Source organism: Miniopterus schreibersii (genome assembly GCF_964146895.1).
Source record: "Miniopterus schreibersii genome assembly, chromosome: 10".
NCBI classification, from domain to species: domain Eukaryota; kingdom Metazoa; phylum Chordata; class Mammalia; order Chiroptera; family Miniopteridae; genus Miniopterus; species Miniopterus schreibersii.
The window spans coordinates 11,201,199-11,216,918 of NC_138110.1; the positions used below are offsets into that span (position 1 = coordinate 11,201,199).

A 15,720-nucleotide genomic window follows, 5' to 3' on the forward strand; every position below is an offset into this window, starting at 1 on the left:
TTTGGAGACAAAGGGCAACCGTGCAAGCAGCCCACCTGTGTGCTCGAGCCTGAGTCCCAGGGAGAAAGCCTTCATGGGACAGTTCAAATAGCCTCTCTGTCCTTGAACAAGGCGGGAGACCTGCTTGAGAACTATGGGATGGGACGCAGCCGATACCCATGGATGGGGAGAGTCTTCCCATCCCAGCTTCCACTCCTAGCACTGAAATGCCTCCCCACACCAAATCCCTGGGCCCTTTGGGCAGGAACAGGAGCTCCAGGAACTCAGGGAGTCTTAGCCCAATGCAGTTCTAGATGCAGCACCAATAGAGGGTGGCACCTTCATGGACCTGTTGGTGAAGTCTCAGGCTTCACCACTGCTCTGTGGCACTAGAGAGAGGAGAGCAGGTTCCATACTGAGCCAACCATGAGTTGGAGGAAAGTGGGGAATCCCAGACAAGATTTGGGGAGCTAGGGAAGTGAGGCATGGGATTCTGAAGGACCCATAATATCCAGTGAGATCCAATACAGACTGTTAGTTTCATGTAGTCTGGGAGACACGGGGTATACAAAGTCATACAAAGATTTCATTAACAGAAAGCAGTATTTGAAAAAATAAGTCTGTAGAATGCATATAGAATTTGGAAACCCTGCCAAATCCCAGTCTGGTAAATGTCAGCCAACAGCCTTATTACGTCTTAACAAAGGATCTTTTCAACATTGATGGTGAAAGGTGCTTGGGGACCAGACTAGGGAATTCTTGGCATGGATGTATCAGAGCTCTTGTGGGTGACTCTGACTCATGTTCATATTACTGGACAATTCCATCACCCAATTAAGCATCCCAATGGCGCCTTTCACTGTTACACCTAAATTGTCAAAGATGCTATCTACGTGTAACCAAAATAAACCATGAACAGGGGTTTTCTCCCCACTGCGAAACTGCCCCAGTCCTACCGAAGTGATTATTGACATGGAAAATGCTCTTTTGTGATTTATTTCATGGAGTTCTTAATGCATCTTTCCCATCATAAAGACGGCCATTTGGAAGCCCAAGTGATCTTTCTAGAATGTAAATCTGATCAAGTCACTTTCCTCAGAAAAGAACCCCCACTTCCTGAAATGCCTTACAGGGGTCACCACTTAAAGGAGCCCCCCTCCCCCCCATATCACTCTGTCCTCATGGCTTGTTCTTGCTGATAGCAGTCTTCTCACAGCAGCCATCACCCATTGCCATGACTGTTCTAAAGTCTGCCTTCTCTGCTGACATATTAGCTTATGAAGACAAAGATAGAGACTCTTGGCTATTCACTGTATATATTTATGGCTTAACATGGAACTCAAGAAATATTTCTTCATGAAATGAACCAGGGTATCAATAATGAAATGACCAGAATCTTTTAGTCGTTCTCTCTGGGATAGCAAATTTGGTGTTTGGCTAGAGGTATACGTGTCATTTTGGATCCGGCTACACTGAGCTGGGTGCCTCAGTGAGCTCTGCTTTCTTTATTGACACAAAGAAGTAACACATGGAACCAACGGAAGGAGATAAAAGGAGAGTCTATTATTCAGCTTAGGGTCGGACAGAAATTTGGCCAAAAATTCCACTAAAATGTCTCCAAAGAGCTTAAGGCATCTAGTATATTTAGTATAGTCAATACAGAATTATTTTGAACTAAAATTCATGATGTTATATTCACACATGCAAAGAAAATGACAATATTTTAAAATCCAACCAAAGTGGAAGCCCTTCAGTTGGTTTTCTAGAGGTGGGGCAGTCACTTATTCAAGAGCTCACTGACATACACAAGTGAAGAAAATGTAATTCCTTAAAATTTTCCTCCATGACTTGATTATGTCACCCAGACAGTCTTCAAATGAGGTCCCAAAGATAAGAGAGCCAGGAAAGCTTTTTGTTTGTAAATACGCCTTCTTCCATGGTTACCACAATCTTAGGGTTCACCAACTCATGGAATAAGTAGAAAGAGATCCTAGACCCATTTTGCAGATAAGCAAACCGAGGCATAGAGGTGTGAGGGGTGTGAACTGCTCTGAGTCACTGGTTTATCCCTGCACCTCCTCTGTGACCCTGGGCCTTGTTCAACCCCATGTGCTTAGGGAGAGGGAGAGGGAGAGGCGAGCTTGCCACAGAAGAGAATGGTGTTGGTGCCAGTGTGCTTTATGAAGAACAGGAAAGGGTGGTTCGCCATGAACTGAGCTCGGATGGGGAGTCTTTTGACCACGAGGTTGTCCCCAGTGGCCACTGCTGCCTCCGTGCCCTCTTCGTTGACATCCACATATGACTTGTGGATGACCTTTGATAAATACAGGCCCCTGGCTGGTGATATTCCAGACAGATCAGCTTTGATCTGGTGGAAGACATCAGTCATCCCGAGGGATTTTAGCAGGGAGTTCAGCTCATACTTTATCTCCAGCTTGAATCGGGGCAAATGGACCTCGACGTCTCTTTCCCTCATGTTGGAGGAGCTGGTCCACTTGCGAAACGTCTTCACGTTCAGCTGCTTCTCTACCTAAGAAACAAAGCACAGATGGGCCCGCACGAGCCCAGCACACACCTCTGCATTAATTGCTGTTGGTTTTACAATTCTCAGTGTGACTGTTTCAATTCCACTCACTTCTTTTCTACTTTTAAACTGTGCTCAGGTTTTATCCGGGGGGGGGGGGGGGGGGGAATCTTGCATTCATCCATGTCTTCCGTTTTCTATTGCCTAGTCATTGATATTTCATAATTCAATTTGCCCAATGTGCATCCTACCATCTTTGTCTTAATCCATTCCCTGCGTGTAGGCTTCACCTAAACTCTCCAATGCTTCTGCGATTGTCTTCTCGTTTTCTGGGTGAACTCAACCAGTTCTTCTTGGTTCTCATATCTGAAACGTTCAATAGCAACCTCTGCTATGAACTCGTTCATCATTTGGCTTCTATGATGCCCAGGCCCCCCTGTTCCACTCTGCTTTAATCCCCTCCTGGCCCCACTCTTGAAGCTGAATTCCGAATGCCTCCACCTAGCAAATCAACTCCCACATCCCTGCTCAGGTTTCCCAAAGCAGCCTCCAACCCTGACTTTGCACTCTCCACCCGGTTCCAGAAGTTTTTGTGGACTCTTCAAACTTTGTCCCTGGGCATTTGAAACTCTCTACAGTCCCCCCCTCCCCCCTGCATCTCCAAACCAGCACCTCAGGCACCATCTTTTTTCTACTGCAGAGGTTGAAGATTTTTTTGTTATCTACTCGGGACCCTGACAATATCAGATCAGTGGTTTCGCTTCCTCTATTTTCCTTTTGTCTTTTTCTGCCCTGATCCAAGTTACCACGACTTCATGATGCAAAGCCATCCCGCTGCCTGGTGCTCTGCTCTGGTTAGAACAGCACCCAGCGTGTATTTCAGTTTCTACAAGAGCGCAGAAGCTCAGCCGGCCTCCTAGGCAACTATCATGCTGGCAGAGCACTGGGTGGCCCCAGCAAGGCTGGGAGGAGCTGTGGCCACCCCACAGCAGTGTCCTGCCTGCTCTGTGCCAGGCAGCTTTGATGGCAGCCGGGAAGAGGGGGTTTTTTTAGACCCAAACTCCTGCCACCACCCTGACCTCTTCTCAGTGGGTGGGGCTCTCATTTCCCCACAAAACCAGGACGCTAAAAATGATGGGTAGCCCGCAAAAGCATGTGACTTTTGGATCAGAAGTACTGCTCCAGAGAGGGAGGTGGCTTCATTCACTATCCCTGGCCTGAGAGCCCAACCAGCATTATCATTTCCTTACAAAGATGTTTCCCAAGTGTCAAATGATCGACATGTACCTGTGTTCATACAGCATGGTCCTTTTGCCACCAGGTGCCTTTTCAAATATAAAAATGAATTGTCTTCCCTAAATACACTATCCTGAAGGCAGGGACCAAAAGAGCTCCCCTTTTCCTCTCACAGTCCCTGGGGCAATGCCGCCAAGCTCAGTGTGACTGAGTTAGTGACTGGCTGTGCTGACCTCGTGGGACACACACAGTGTGGGGGGCGTGCACGCGTGTGCGTGTGCGTGTGCACGCGTGCTTTCCCTGCTGCCGGCGTCCCTGTGAGGTTACCTGCTCTAGACTAGCCGTGCCCACGGGAAGCAGGATGATCATGCTTAGTCTGTGGTTCACGTAGGGCAGCTCCAGCACCTGCATCTGCGGCTCCTTTACGAAGGCCAGTTTAAACGTTCCCGTCTGCTGCATCATTTCCACGATCACGCTCTTCCCCTGCGTGTTTTTAAGATTATAATTAGACGGTAGTCACATATGTGCATGGGTCCTGATTTGCTTGCCTAACAAATATCTGAATTAACACTCTAAACACGTGGGTAAAATATAAACTACAAAATACACCCTTATCACTTTCTTTCACAAAGGTTAGGACCTTTTAATTTCAAAATAAGACCTCGTTAGAGACTGAATAGTTTGAATTATGTATATAGTAAGAAAAACGATAATATATATGTTCCCCCAAAACAAAGCCAAGGTTTCCCAAGAAAATGAGTTATATGGAAAAATGATATCATAGGATCATTCCTTTCTTAATTTAATTAGAGACTTTTTAGGAGAAAAATAAGAGAGGGTTGTGCTGTGCCTCTAGAGCAGATCACTGCAGTGTATGTGGGAAGGACACACAGATAGGAGAGCATTCGGAAAAGAGCAGTTTTTTCTTCCTTTCAGGGCACCCCAGGGTTCGAAGGCTCCCCTTAGATGCCCTGTGAGAGAGGTTACTGTTACTTCATAAGGAGAAATGAAAATAAAATCATAGAATACACAATTAAAGCAATCTACAGAAATCTAGACCAATATTTTCACTAAACTTTCTATCATGTCCTTAAACAATTATTACAGTCTCCAAAATTTATCATCGATCTGAAAATGAAGTACGTACTTTACTTAGCTGGAAAGGTGTTTTAATTGTCTCTTTTTCCTGAAATTTATTTTGCCATTGTCCTTTGAAATATATGGCATTCACCAGGACCATCACAGAAGAAGGGTCGATTGTGCCCTTCCCGAAGAGGTTTGTAATTTTTCCTTGTAATATGAAAAAGAATAGACAATATGTTTAGATTTGAACTTATTGATGGTAGACAGTTAAACAGTCACAATAGCTAGCATTAAGTGCTCTCTCTATATATATTTATATATAATAAATGGATAAATAAATAAATGAATTATTAAATAAAAGTAATACTCTAAATAAATACAGCATGTGGATCCTCAATGAACACCCATGGGAGACAAAACTAATCAATCTATTCAATCTATTCATTTATGCTAAAAATATTTTATGAGACTCCTATGTGCCAGGCACTGTTCTAGGTACTGGAGCAATAAACTGAGGCCAGAATAGTAAAGCAAAGAAACAAAAACCCTTTCCATCGTGGAGCTAACATCCTAGTTACTCGATTGTGGGCTCCTTCAGGTAACCTTAGTTTAAGCCTCAGGCTCTTTCTCAACACAGAGTTCCCGGCAAACACTAGCAGTCTATCAAAGTTGGCATGTGAGATAAAACACATTTTCTTCCACAGTTTTAAGTAAATTAACAGATCTAAAAAAATGTGTAGAACTTCCCAAGTGTTTTCTAACAATACAAAGAACTGAGTAGATACATATTTTAATCTGGTCACCTGTTACTGAATTTGAATAACACCCATCAATCGACACGATACTTTTGAGAGCTCATCACTGTTAAGTGACATAATAGATACAAATATGTTAGAAATATAGGTTTTATATTAGAGAAGTAATCATCTTCTCTTAGTAACTTATATTACTAACATGCTCTTCATAAATGCAGTTAGTTCTAATTTAATGCTTTGTTTTTATTTCATCCAAATTTTAATCTGTTAATTAATAAAGTTAATTCTCTTCCATGTCAGGAAATATGATTATCTATGTTCCAAGACTTCAGAAACTAATGGTATAATGAGTTGGTGGCACAACCACACAGAGAGAGATTATTTCAACACAGTAATTTGTACATATCTAGTGAGATATGCCCTAAGGACAAAAATAACTACAAAAAATCTCTTCAACTACTATTGTTGATTGTTTTATTAGTATTGTTATTTTGCAACTGTGTGGATTGTTGGATGAAGTCACTGTGCAATAATATTGGAGACACTGAAAACTGGAATTTTTGACGTGAGATAAAAAATAAATAGATGTAAAATGGAGGGGGTGTAAAGTAAAAAATCCCGTGAATCTGAATTTGAATTGGTAATATTAGTAAGAAATAAAAATTTCTAAATGTATTTTATCTAAATATGTGTAGCTCCTAGTTATATCCACTTTAAAGGCCTAGAAACAATGATGAAACCAGTAGCAATGAGCACTCTTATACTGAGATTATGGTATCTAAATATCATTTCTCATTAAAAGGATCCAGAGTTCCCTGGAGAAGTAGGCAAGTACAGGTCAGGGACAGGGAATGAACAAGATAAGCCTGGAACATCTGGTCAATTCAGAACAAAAGGATACTGTCATGTTCTATAGGGACCATGTCAAAAGGACTCAGGAGCCATCAGAAGATGTGTCCCCTAACTAAAGGGTACAGTTTGAGCTTTGATAGCTTGAAACATCTCGGAGATGTTTAAATGTATGAATTCATAATGACACCTAAAAAAAGAAAACTCATTGGCTACTTTGGAGGATGCTGTGGGGGGGGGGGCATTATTTTAAAACTTGTATTGAAGAAAAAGAATCCAGCATCCTTTTTTTTTCTTTCTTTCTTGTTTTGTTTTGTTTTCTCACATGAACAGTACTTGGGGTAACCAAATATCTTATGAGAAGCTTCTCATATAGAAACATTTCATCTTATAAATAAAGAAAGAATGCAAGAATTGGAACAGCAACCTTAGAACCCCTAATGAAATAATGGGCCTAAGCAGTAATCAGCAACTCCAATTAGATGAAATTTTAAAATAGGCAGAACTAATACGGAGTAATAGAAGTCAGAGAAGTCTTAAGGTCTGGGAATGGGGTGGGTTAGTTTCTGGGAGAAGACATGAGGGTAGCCTCATAGTGCCCTTCCCAGGAACTAATGTTTTATTTTCCTGGCCTGGGGGGTGGTACAACAGAGTATTCATCTCTGTAAGAATTCCCTGAACAGCAAACATATCATGTATAAACTTTTCTAAATATACACACATTTCAATCAGAAAGCTTATTTTAAAAATCAAGCTTTAAGGAACATATTAACTAATTGCAAAGTACAAACATCATTTGGGTTCTGATTCAAACAAAAAAAAAGAGGCAGTTGGAGGAATACAAAAACTCAGTAAATATTTCTTAATATTAAATGATTTTTTTAATTTTCTAGGTGTAATAATGGTGTGGTAGTCATATTTTTAAAAAGCTTATATTTTTTCAGAGGCACAAACTGAAACATATACAGAAAAAAATATATGATATCTGGGATTAGCTCCAAGATAATGTGACAGAAGTGGTAGGAAAAGGGTGTGGGTTTAGTAAATAATACTGGCCTTAAGTAATAAATATTGCAGCTAAATAAGGATTCATTCTATTAGTCTCTCTTTTCTTTAAATTTTTCCTTAACTCGATTAAAAAAAGAAAAAAAAGGACACATCTTTGGTAAGAACATTTAATGTTCCATTTTTAAAAAGGAAATATTTAACAATATTATAGGGTTTATTTTGAAATTCGGAAAGGTAGATTTAAGTTTAATTGAGTTTAATAGCAGGATGCATGGCAACACCTCTATAATGTAGAAATAGTGTTCTTTTCCCAGCGTCACTTGGCTAGATCATTTAGGACAAATGGGTATGAGGGACATTTCAAAATCTTCCCACTTCCTGCACTGTTCATGCGCCGGGCCTGCCCCGGGCCTCCCCCAGCTTCCTCCCTAGCGTTGGCTCGGGGAGTTTATCGGGACAGCACGGGTCGAGTTTGCAGACACATATGCGACTTACCATTAGTTTTACTCGCAACCCAAGCATTAATAGCTTGCCTCGTTTCTTCTGTAGACTTTTGAAAATCAACGGCTTGCAGCCTGGATTGATACAACTTCTCAGAACAACTTAAATATTGCTGGAAAGGACAGGAGAACAGGTAAGAGCACAGCTGCACCGTAAGGAGACCAAACAGCTGCGGCTGAATGTGCTCCCACATCCTCGCGCACAAAGGCGGCTCATGCACACGCGCCCGAAGGGAGGCAGAGTGCACGCAAAGGCGAATCGAAGAACTTTTCAAAAGGAATGTTCGGGAACTTTTGGTTGCCACTTCTGTCATATCGTGGGCATCCTTAGTTTGAAAACATTCAAAGCAAAATGACAGCTTGCAGTAGGGCGCCTACCTTTTCACTCTACCCCTCCACTGTCCTCTTCAAAGGACACAAACGGGAGTTAGGCTCTCACGTTCCATGTAGGAAAATTGAGGACCGGAGTGTTCAAAGGGTTTGCTCGATTGAGGTCTAACAGAAGGTTACGTCTCCACATGGTCTATTTCAACCTCCTCACAAGCCACCACAAATAAAATCAATGACAATATTCTCTGATGTAGTAGATGTTGACATTTTTTCAACTTTATGTAAAATGTAAACAAAAATACCTTAAGGATTCACTAGTTTTTTTCACATATAATGTATTATCCAAGTAAAAATAATGTATAAATTTAGCACAAAGAACCTAGCCCTCTCTTTTGATCAAATTTCCACTCCCAAATTGGTTCCCGTGTAGCATTCTGAAGCCACCACTGATTTCTACCCATGGCCTTCGGGTCCTAGAACTAGGAATGTCCCAATGCCAAATCTGCACAGACCCAAATGAAACTGCTGGCCCTTTCATTCTTGAGACCTTGGGGACATACCTCTGTAGTCCAGCAGGATCCAGTGACCCACCATGAACATCTAGGGTGACACAAGATTTAGAAATATGGCAGGTGTGGAGGTGGCTGCCTGGTGTTTGGCTTGCCATTGGCTTAACTGGGTTCTCTTGTGCCTAAATCCAGTGTAGAACAAAAGGAGAGCTTAACTAAGAGCAAAATCTGGGCCTTGACATGATTCTTGTCCTGAGCTGAGTTCCATGGTGGCTGGAACATGCTTAAGTGACTGCCCATAGCCCAGGAGATGGGAGTTTTTCCAGACAGAATCCTGGGATAATAATATCTTATGACACAGTTCATGACAATCTTCATAATACTGATGAGGAGCTTCTCACTTGTGAAACAGATGCAATCATCATTAAGCCAAATTAGCATTTCTCTACTATTACACCCAGATCACTGTTTGGGGGAGACAAGGGAATCCAACTCCGAAGATCATGAATATTAATTCCCACACTTCCAGCACTCTTCATAAAACATTCCCTATATGCTTCTAGGGCAGTAGAGGAGATAACTCTGAAATATCTATAGTACCAGGGTGGGCCACCCCAAGTTATAAAAATTCTGGCAATTAAAAACTTGCCACATGTAAGACGCCTCCCGGATAAAGAACATTAGACAAGGCTGCTTCCTGATTCACTTGGCTGGCATTTAAGTAACACCGGTCAGACAAAAACTAAGTCACTGGGGCCAGCATATCACCTCAATCACAGCAAGATGACATAGCAATGACAAACAGGGGTTTGGATTTGGACAGGGATCGAGTTCCAGCTTTGCCACTTATCTCTGTGACCTTTCTCAATTTTTTTCATGATTTGCTTCACAATTGTGGAATTAATGGCAATTTTGTACCTACATATTAGGACTATGTAAGGATTATTTATATAAGATAATGTCTGTAATGTATGGAGTAGAGTGATTGACACATAGTAAATAATAAAACTGAATATTCCAATGTTTTTGGGAAATGGCACAAATTGTGTTAGAATTTTGTAGCCAAAACCAAAACCAAACATACAAAAAAATACCTTGGTCCAGTCCTCTCATTTTAAAGGTAGAAGTGACTTGCCCAAAGTCATATGTCTAAATGAGAGCAGAACTCAGATCTCTTGGCTCCCAGTCCAGTGTACTTTCCACTAATTCTTAATACTCTGCCTTTTAAGGCCTTTGAAGAAGAAATGAGAAATGGATTTTGTCCATAAGGGATAATTCTTACCTTTGTTTTGTGCTTCATCCCTGACCTTGGTTCTTGAACAACTTTGGTGATTTTGTGGAAATAAAGCTTTTATGTGATATTTCATAACCTTAAATGGGGGTTTGGTGAAACCATCTCACTGAAACTCTAACTAGGCTCCAATTTAATCTCTTAAAGATAAATGTCATGTGATTCTTCTCATTCTTGATTTATTGTAAGTATGAAATTCAGAGGATGCCAAGAAAGCTGGGGACCATCATTCCAGGTGGCCTTACCTGATGGAATGTCATCCCCTGTGACCCGTAGAGTCTGTTGGCGATGCTGAGGGTATAGTTAGAGTCTGGCTGGTTGATCTGAGAGAACAGGGCTCCAAACTCTGAGTGAATCCTTCCAGTTTGGCTACACTAAAGCACAGTAAACAAAGAATGGAGTATTAAATTGCTTGATTTCTTGCCATAGGAGGGTTATAAATAATGTGAAAACAACAAAGAGTTGAAAGCATTTTCCTTCTCTAGTTTCCTCTAGCACAATAATCTCAGCTCTCTGTGACTCTGGTTACAGATTGTGCACACAACTGAGAGCTATTGCAAAACACACATGCACTTGCAGCCCCAATGTTTTAGTTCAAAAGCAGAAGCTATAAAGAGATCCTAATCGGGTTTTTAGGGCAATAACCAAGGGTTTTTTGGTTTTGGCTTGGTTTTTTGCTGCCTTCATACCTATAGAATCATTTCTCTTCTCCATCACACTCCTTTCAGTGTTTCCATTTCTGTGACCCTTTAACAGGAGTCTTCGGCTCCTCGCTGAACTGACCCTCCACACCCACCTGTCCCTCGCGGGAGCAACCTGGTTAAGCATGCAGCTTTAATGCATCCGACTTCACGGACATCAGAGGGCTTAAGCCTATATTCCCTAAAGCGAACATTCCCAAACTATCGGCTTGAATCTCCTAACAATAAATTGGCTTCCGTGAAGCAAGTATTCTGTGAATCTATACACACGTATGTATTTTCTCAGTCAATCACAATCAGACACACAACTATGGTCACGTGGAGTTCTAAATAAATTTCATGTAGAAAGGAACCCTCCTACAGAAGGAACTAGGAACAGGGGGCTGGGCTGCATCAAGCCCTGGTGTCCTGGCGTATAATTATGTGGCAAAGCCTTAGGGTCCTTTCTCAGTCCCCTCACTGGTCTGAAAAATGTAACACGGCACAGATGAGGCTGGCAGGTTCCACGTGGCACACAGTTTGCAAAAGAACAGAAACATTTGAGTAAGGATGACAATAAGTCATATGGTCAAACCTGGGGACTTCATTATTGTCGTCATCATCATTACATTAACTCTACAGGCTGTAGCAATGAGCAGGAAGATTGAAGGAGGAGACCAAGGAGGACACTGCGAGCCCCTTAAAGAACAAGGAGGGGCTCTGCTACTCAGCCCCTGCACCTTTATCTCTTGGTTGTCTTCCAAAGAGCGTGTGACAGCTCAGCAGTAACACTACCATACCTTAGCCGAGTCCTGATCTGGCCTTAATGTCTCTGCAACATGGTTAAAGTGAAGCACCTAGAAGAAGAAAGAAGGGTCAATTGGCATCCAAAGCAGTGCACAGTCTATAAAGGTTAACAGTTACAAGGAACTACTTTTCCACTTCAGATAAGGACCAATATAATAGCTAACATTTAACGATGTTATATTCCAAGTCCTGAACTAAGCCTTTACATATTTTACTTAACTCTCCCAACAACTCTATGAGTATTAACTATTATCCCCATTTTTTTGTTAGGGTAATTGAGCCAAAGAGAAATTAAGCGACGTGCCCAGGACCGTTGTCTGCGAGGGCCCAGAGACTGAGGTGTCATGGACTAGACTCTTCTCCCCTCTCCCACCTTTCTGAGGCCACTCACTATGACAGAGCCCATCCAGAGCCACATATAACATTATGTGGTTTTTCAGCACAATACCTATTTTAAATTCAAAAAAATTATGAAAGTTCATCAAAGTATGGAATAAAGAAATAAAGAACAAACAGTAATAGTTTGTGCAAGTATCCTGGAAGTTGTTAGGTGACATTCTTCTAGGCTTTCCACATCAATAAAAAATACATATAATGGAAAAATCACTGTATATCAGCCTATGTAACCTGAAAAGTCAATCTCAGTCTATGTTACCTGAAAAGTCATCCTTTCTCTGTTAGTCTCAGTTTCCCCAACTAGGGACAACAATAGCTACTTGCCACACAGGGTTGTTATGATGTTCAAATACACTAATAAATATTTTTAAAACTTGATAACTCTTGAAATGTCATTAAATTTTATTATAAATTAAACTTCTAGAGGGCAAGAATAGTACCCATACATGTGGTCTCTGTTATGTTTGACTCGTGAAAGGATGAACTCTAAAAGTAATTGTGGAAATGTATGTGTGGTTACCGATGGTAAAGAAGAGACTGTGTATGGCATGTACTGTGTTATTTTAATTTTAATGTATTATATTACTTGAGCCATTACCCACTTTTAAGAAATATGGTTTGCCCAAAAGTGTGTTCTTCTTTCACAAGATGGCAGTTTTCTTGGTGTAAAGATGTAAGTAATTTGACTGACCCACAGGGGGCGCAGGTAAGGCTTCGAGGCTCTGGAGACATCTTTGGTGATTCCATACCTTTTGCATCTGTTCTGCACTGTTTCCTCTGGCACCAAGGAGGATCATACTTAGAGCATAAAGCAAACTCAGCGGGGAAAAGAAGATGTTATCTCCCACGTGGTTATTGTTCAACTCTTTAAACATATCAAGGCAAAATTCAAGGTTTGCTGTGCTGAGGGAATCCATTTTATGCCCAGCACTACCTGAGGACAGAAGGGAAAACAGCTCAGAATATTACTTGGAGGTATAGATAATATATGAAGTTCAGTTATTACATTTCATGAATTAAAGAGCCTAAGCACACTGCTTCAGAAATTAGAAAATGCTAGAGAGGGGAATTCACAGTAGTTTAGATTCTAATGAACAGAAAATTTACTATTCTTTTCAACCAATACCTCAAAGCTATCATTTGTGTACATTTAAAAGTGACCTGTGATTCTTCCGGAGCAAAAGAACAGAAGGAATTAGATCTTTGTGCTTTGAATTTTCATGTTTTACGACACTACTCATCCTGGAATTTGTGGGGAAAAATTCTTGAACTACACAGGCTCAGCCAAATGAGATACTTTCCTGCTAGACTATCCACCAACACAAGGAGAGAACACTCCCATCCTGGTCATTCATAACCGAACAAGGTAAGAATCGATAAGGTAAACTTGGGCAAGCTTCTCTGCTCATTTCCTCTTTGAAAGTAAGGCAATGCTAACAAATAGGTCATGCAAGAGAAGCTGCCCAGAGCCCTCAGCCCTGGGCCGCAGCCATGGGGCCAGTGAAAGTGGTGGACCCAGAAGAAGAAGACCTGAGAAAGAAAAACATAATGCTGAAGTATGTGCCACCTAAGGACAGCGCTATGTCGGGAAGGATTTGTTTTACTCAGCCCCGCAAACACTTACTGATCACCCCTGACTATAGGGGGTTGTAGATACAAAACTTATTGAGCACAGTTCTTGCCCGCGGGAGGTGTCATTTTCCAGGAACCTCCATCGCCTTCAAACACATTTCTTCCTTTAACTTCTAGGTCATCATTCTTTCTTGGTTCACCCCTCGGTCCCTGGGCCACTCCTTCTCAGTCTCATATGCTATATCTTAAATCGTGGGCCTCCGTTCACACTCAGGCAGGTGATCTCATCCAGTTTCAAGCTTTAAGTGTCACTGATACGCTGTTAGCTCCCAAATTTATCGTGCCCCTGAATTCCAGATTCATATATCTAACTGCCTACTGAACATCTCTACTTGAGTGTCTAATATGTGTCTCAAATTTAACACGTCCAAAAACTGACTTCCCGAACCTCTCTCCAGCCTGCACCCCAGCAGCCTTGGTCTTGGTCTCTGTAAATGGCAGTTCCGTTCCTTCATCTGCTCAGACCCAAAGCCGCGGGATCATCCTTAAACATTGTCTCATTCTCATCGCATTCCATCTACCCCAAAAATCCTGTTTGTCTGTCTTCAGAAATACTCAGCTTCTCCCCATTTTTCACCCTCGCCAACTGCCACCTGGGTCAAAGCTGTCACCATCCCTCTCATGAGCTATTGAAACAGGCTTCTAACTCATTTGCGTACTTCAGTCCTTACTCTCCTCCATTACGTTTCCTAGAGAAGACCGAGTGGTATTTTAAAATACCATTTAGCTATGTACTAACTGCAGAACTGCCTACAGCCTCTGCTCAAAAATCCTAGTTGCTTCCCTTTCTCTCAGCACAGAAGCCAGGCTCTTTTCTGTGACCAAGGTTCTTCATGATCTGGCCCCTGCAACCTCTTAGTCTCATCTCCTACCAGTCTCCCACCAGCTCCCTCTGTTCTAGTCATGTCACCTCCCTGCATTCCTTCAACATGCCGAACAGATTCCACCTCAGGGCCTTAGCATGTTCTATCCGTCTTCTGGGATGCTCTTCACAAAGATATCCAAATGGCTCACTCCAGCAGGTCATTTCTCTCTGCTCAGATAGCATCCCTTCAATAAGGCTTTCACTCACCACATCCCTCCAGTAATCATTCATTCTGTTACCCTAATTTATATTTATATATTATATATATACACACACATTTTATATAAATATAAATAAATTTACATTTATTTATTTGCCCTTTATATGTACTTATTTGCCATATATATTATTCATACATGTATTTATACAAATATAAATGAACTATATATATTATAGTGTATGTTATATACTATACATATATTTATTGTCTTATCTCCCCTCCCTCTAGAGTACAACTTCCATTAAAGCAAGGACTTTGTTTTTTTATGCTTCATTTCAGCATCTAGACCAGCCCTGGCTAGTCACTCACTAAACATCTGTGGAAGGAAAAAATGAAGGATGACATTTTAATCCAATTTCTTGGATATGCCAGGATATACAGGTAGAATGAGGTGTGAGCAAAAGCTACACTTGATTAAAGAGCAAGCTGCCCCTCCCTCGGCTCACTACAACCCTGTCCAAATGCCCTATTTTGCTACTCTTACCTGTTCCCCTTTGACAACAAGCACAGCTGAAACCAGAAAGCGGAGAGGCACTCCTCTTTGCCTTTGCTGCTTTCTGGGGTGAGATTGGAGCCGCGTCCCTGAAGAGGAAATATAAAGCCTTCACTTTTTGCCCCTCCCTTTCTATTTGTGTCCTTAGTGATTCAGCTCTGCACCTGCTGGGAGGTAAGTTCAGCCCTGAGAGGAAGTCCCTCTAAATGTCACCAGAGACGCTGGTGATGCCCAGTGCTTTTGGGATGGCCAGTGCTTTCTGGAGAAGCGCCCAGTTCTTGAACTTTTTCTGCTCTGTTAAAGGGGAAACATTGACAAGCCTAATGTATTTTCTATTCAAGAAAATAAGCCAACTGTCTAAAAAGGGTAACCTGAACACATTCAAGTGGGCAGGTCCATATTTCATGTTCTGGGGATTGCCTGTGTCAGCAAGCAAGGCACAGAGCTACCCAAAGGGAAAGATTCCAGCCGGGATGGACGCTTCCTGGCCCGAGGCACACTCTCCCCAAGATCTTTTGGGCTCCCCTGCATGGAACACATGTTTTTACTCGGAGCTTCAACAA

At 41.7% G+C, this 15,720-nt stretch overlaps 1 protein-coding gene across 1 annotated transcript; it reads right to left on the reverse strand.

The window, feature by feature from the left end:
* Positions 1-1,622: 1,622 nt before the first annotated feature.
* Positions 1,623-12,867, reverse strand: SERPINB11 (serpin family B member 11). Its single transcript, XM_081149061.1, has 7 exons — positions 12,697-12,867; positions 11,545-11,601; positions 10,310-10,438; positions 7,930-8,047; positions 4,887-5,029; positions 4,067-4,222; positions 1,623-2,509 (listed from the first exon to the last, which is right to left on the reverse strand). The coding sequence occupies exons 1-7, from the start codon at positions 12,862-12,864 to the stop codon at positions 2,093-2,095; spliced, it is 1,188 nt and encodes a 395-aa protein (XP_081005187.1). The 5' UTR covers positions 12,865-12,867; the 3' UTR covers positions 1,623-2,092.
* Between the last annotated feature and the right edge of the window lie 2,853 nt (positions 12,868-15,720).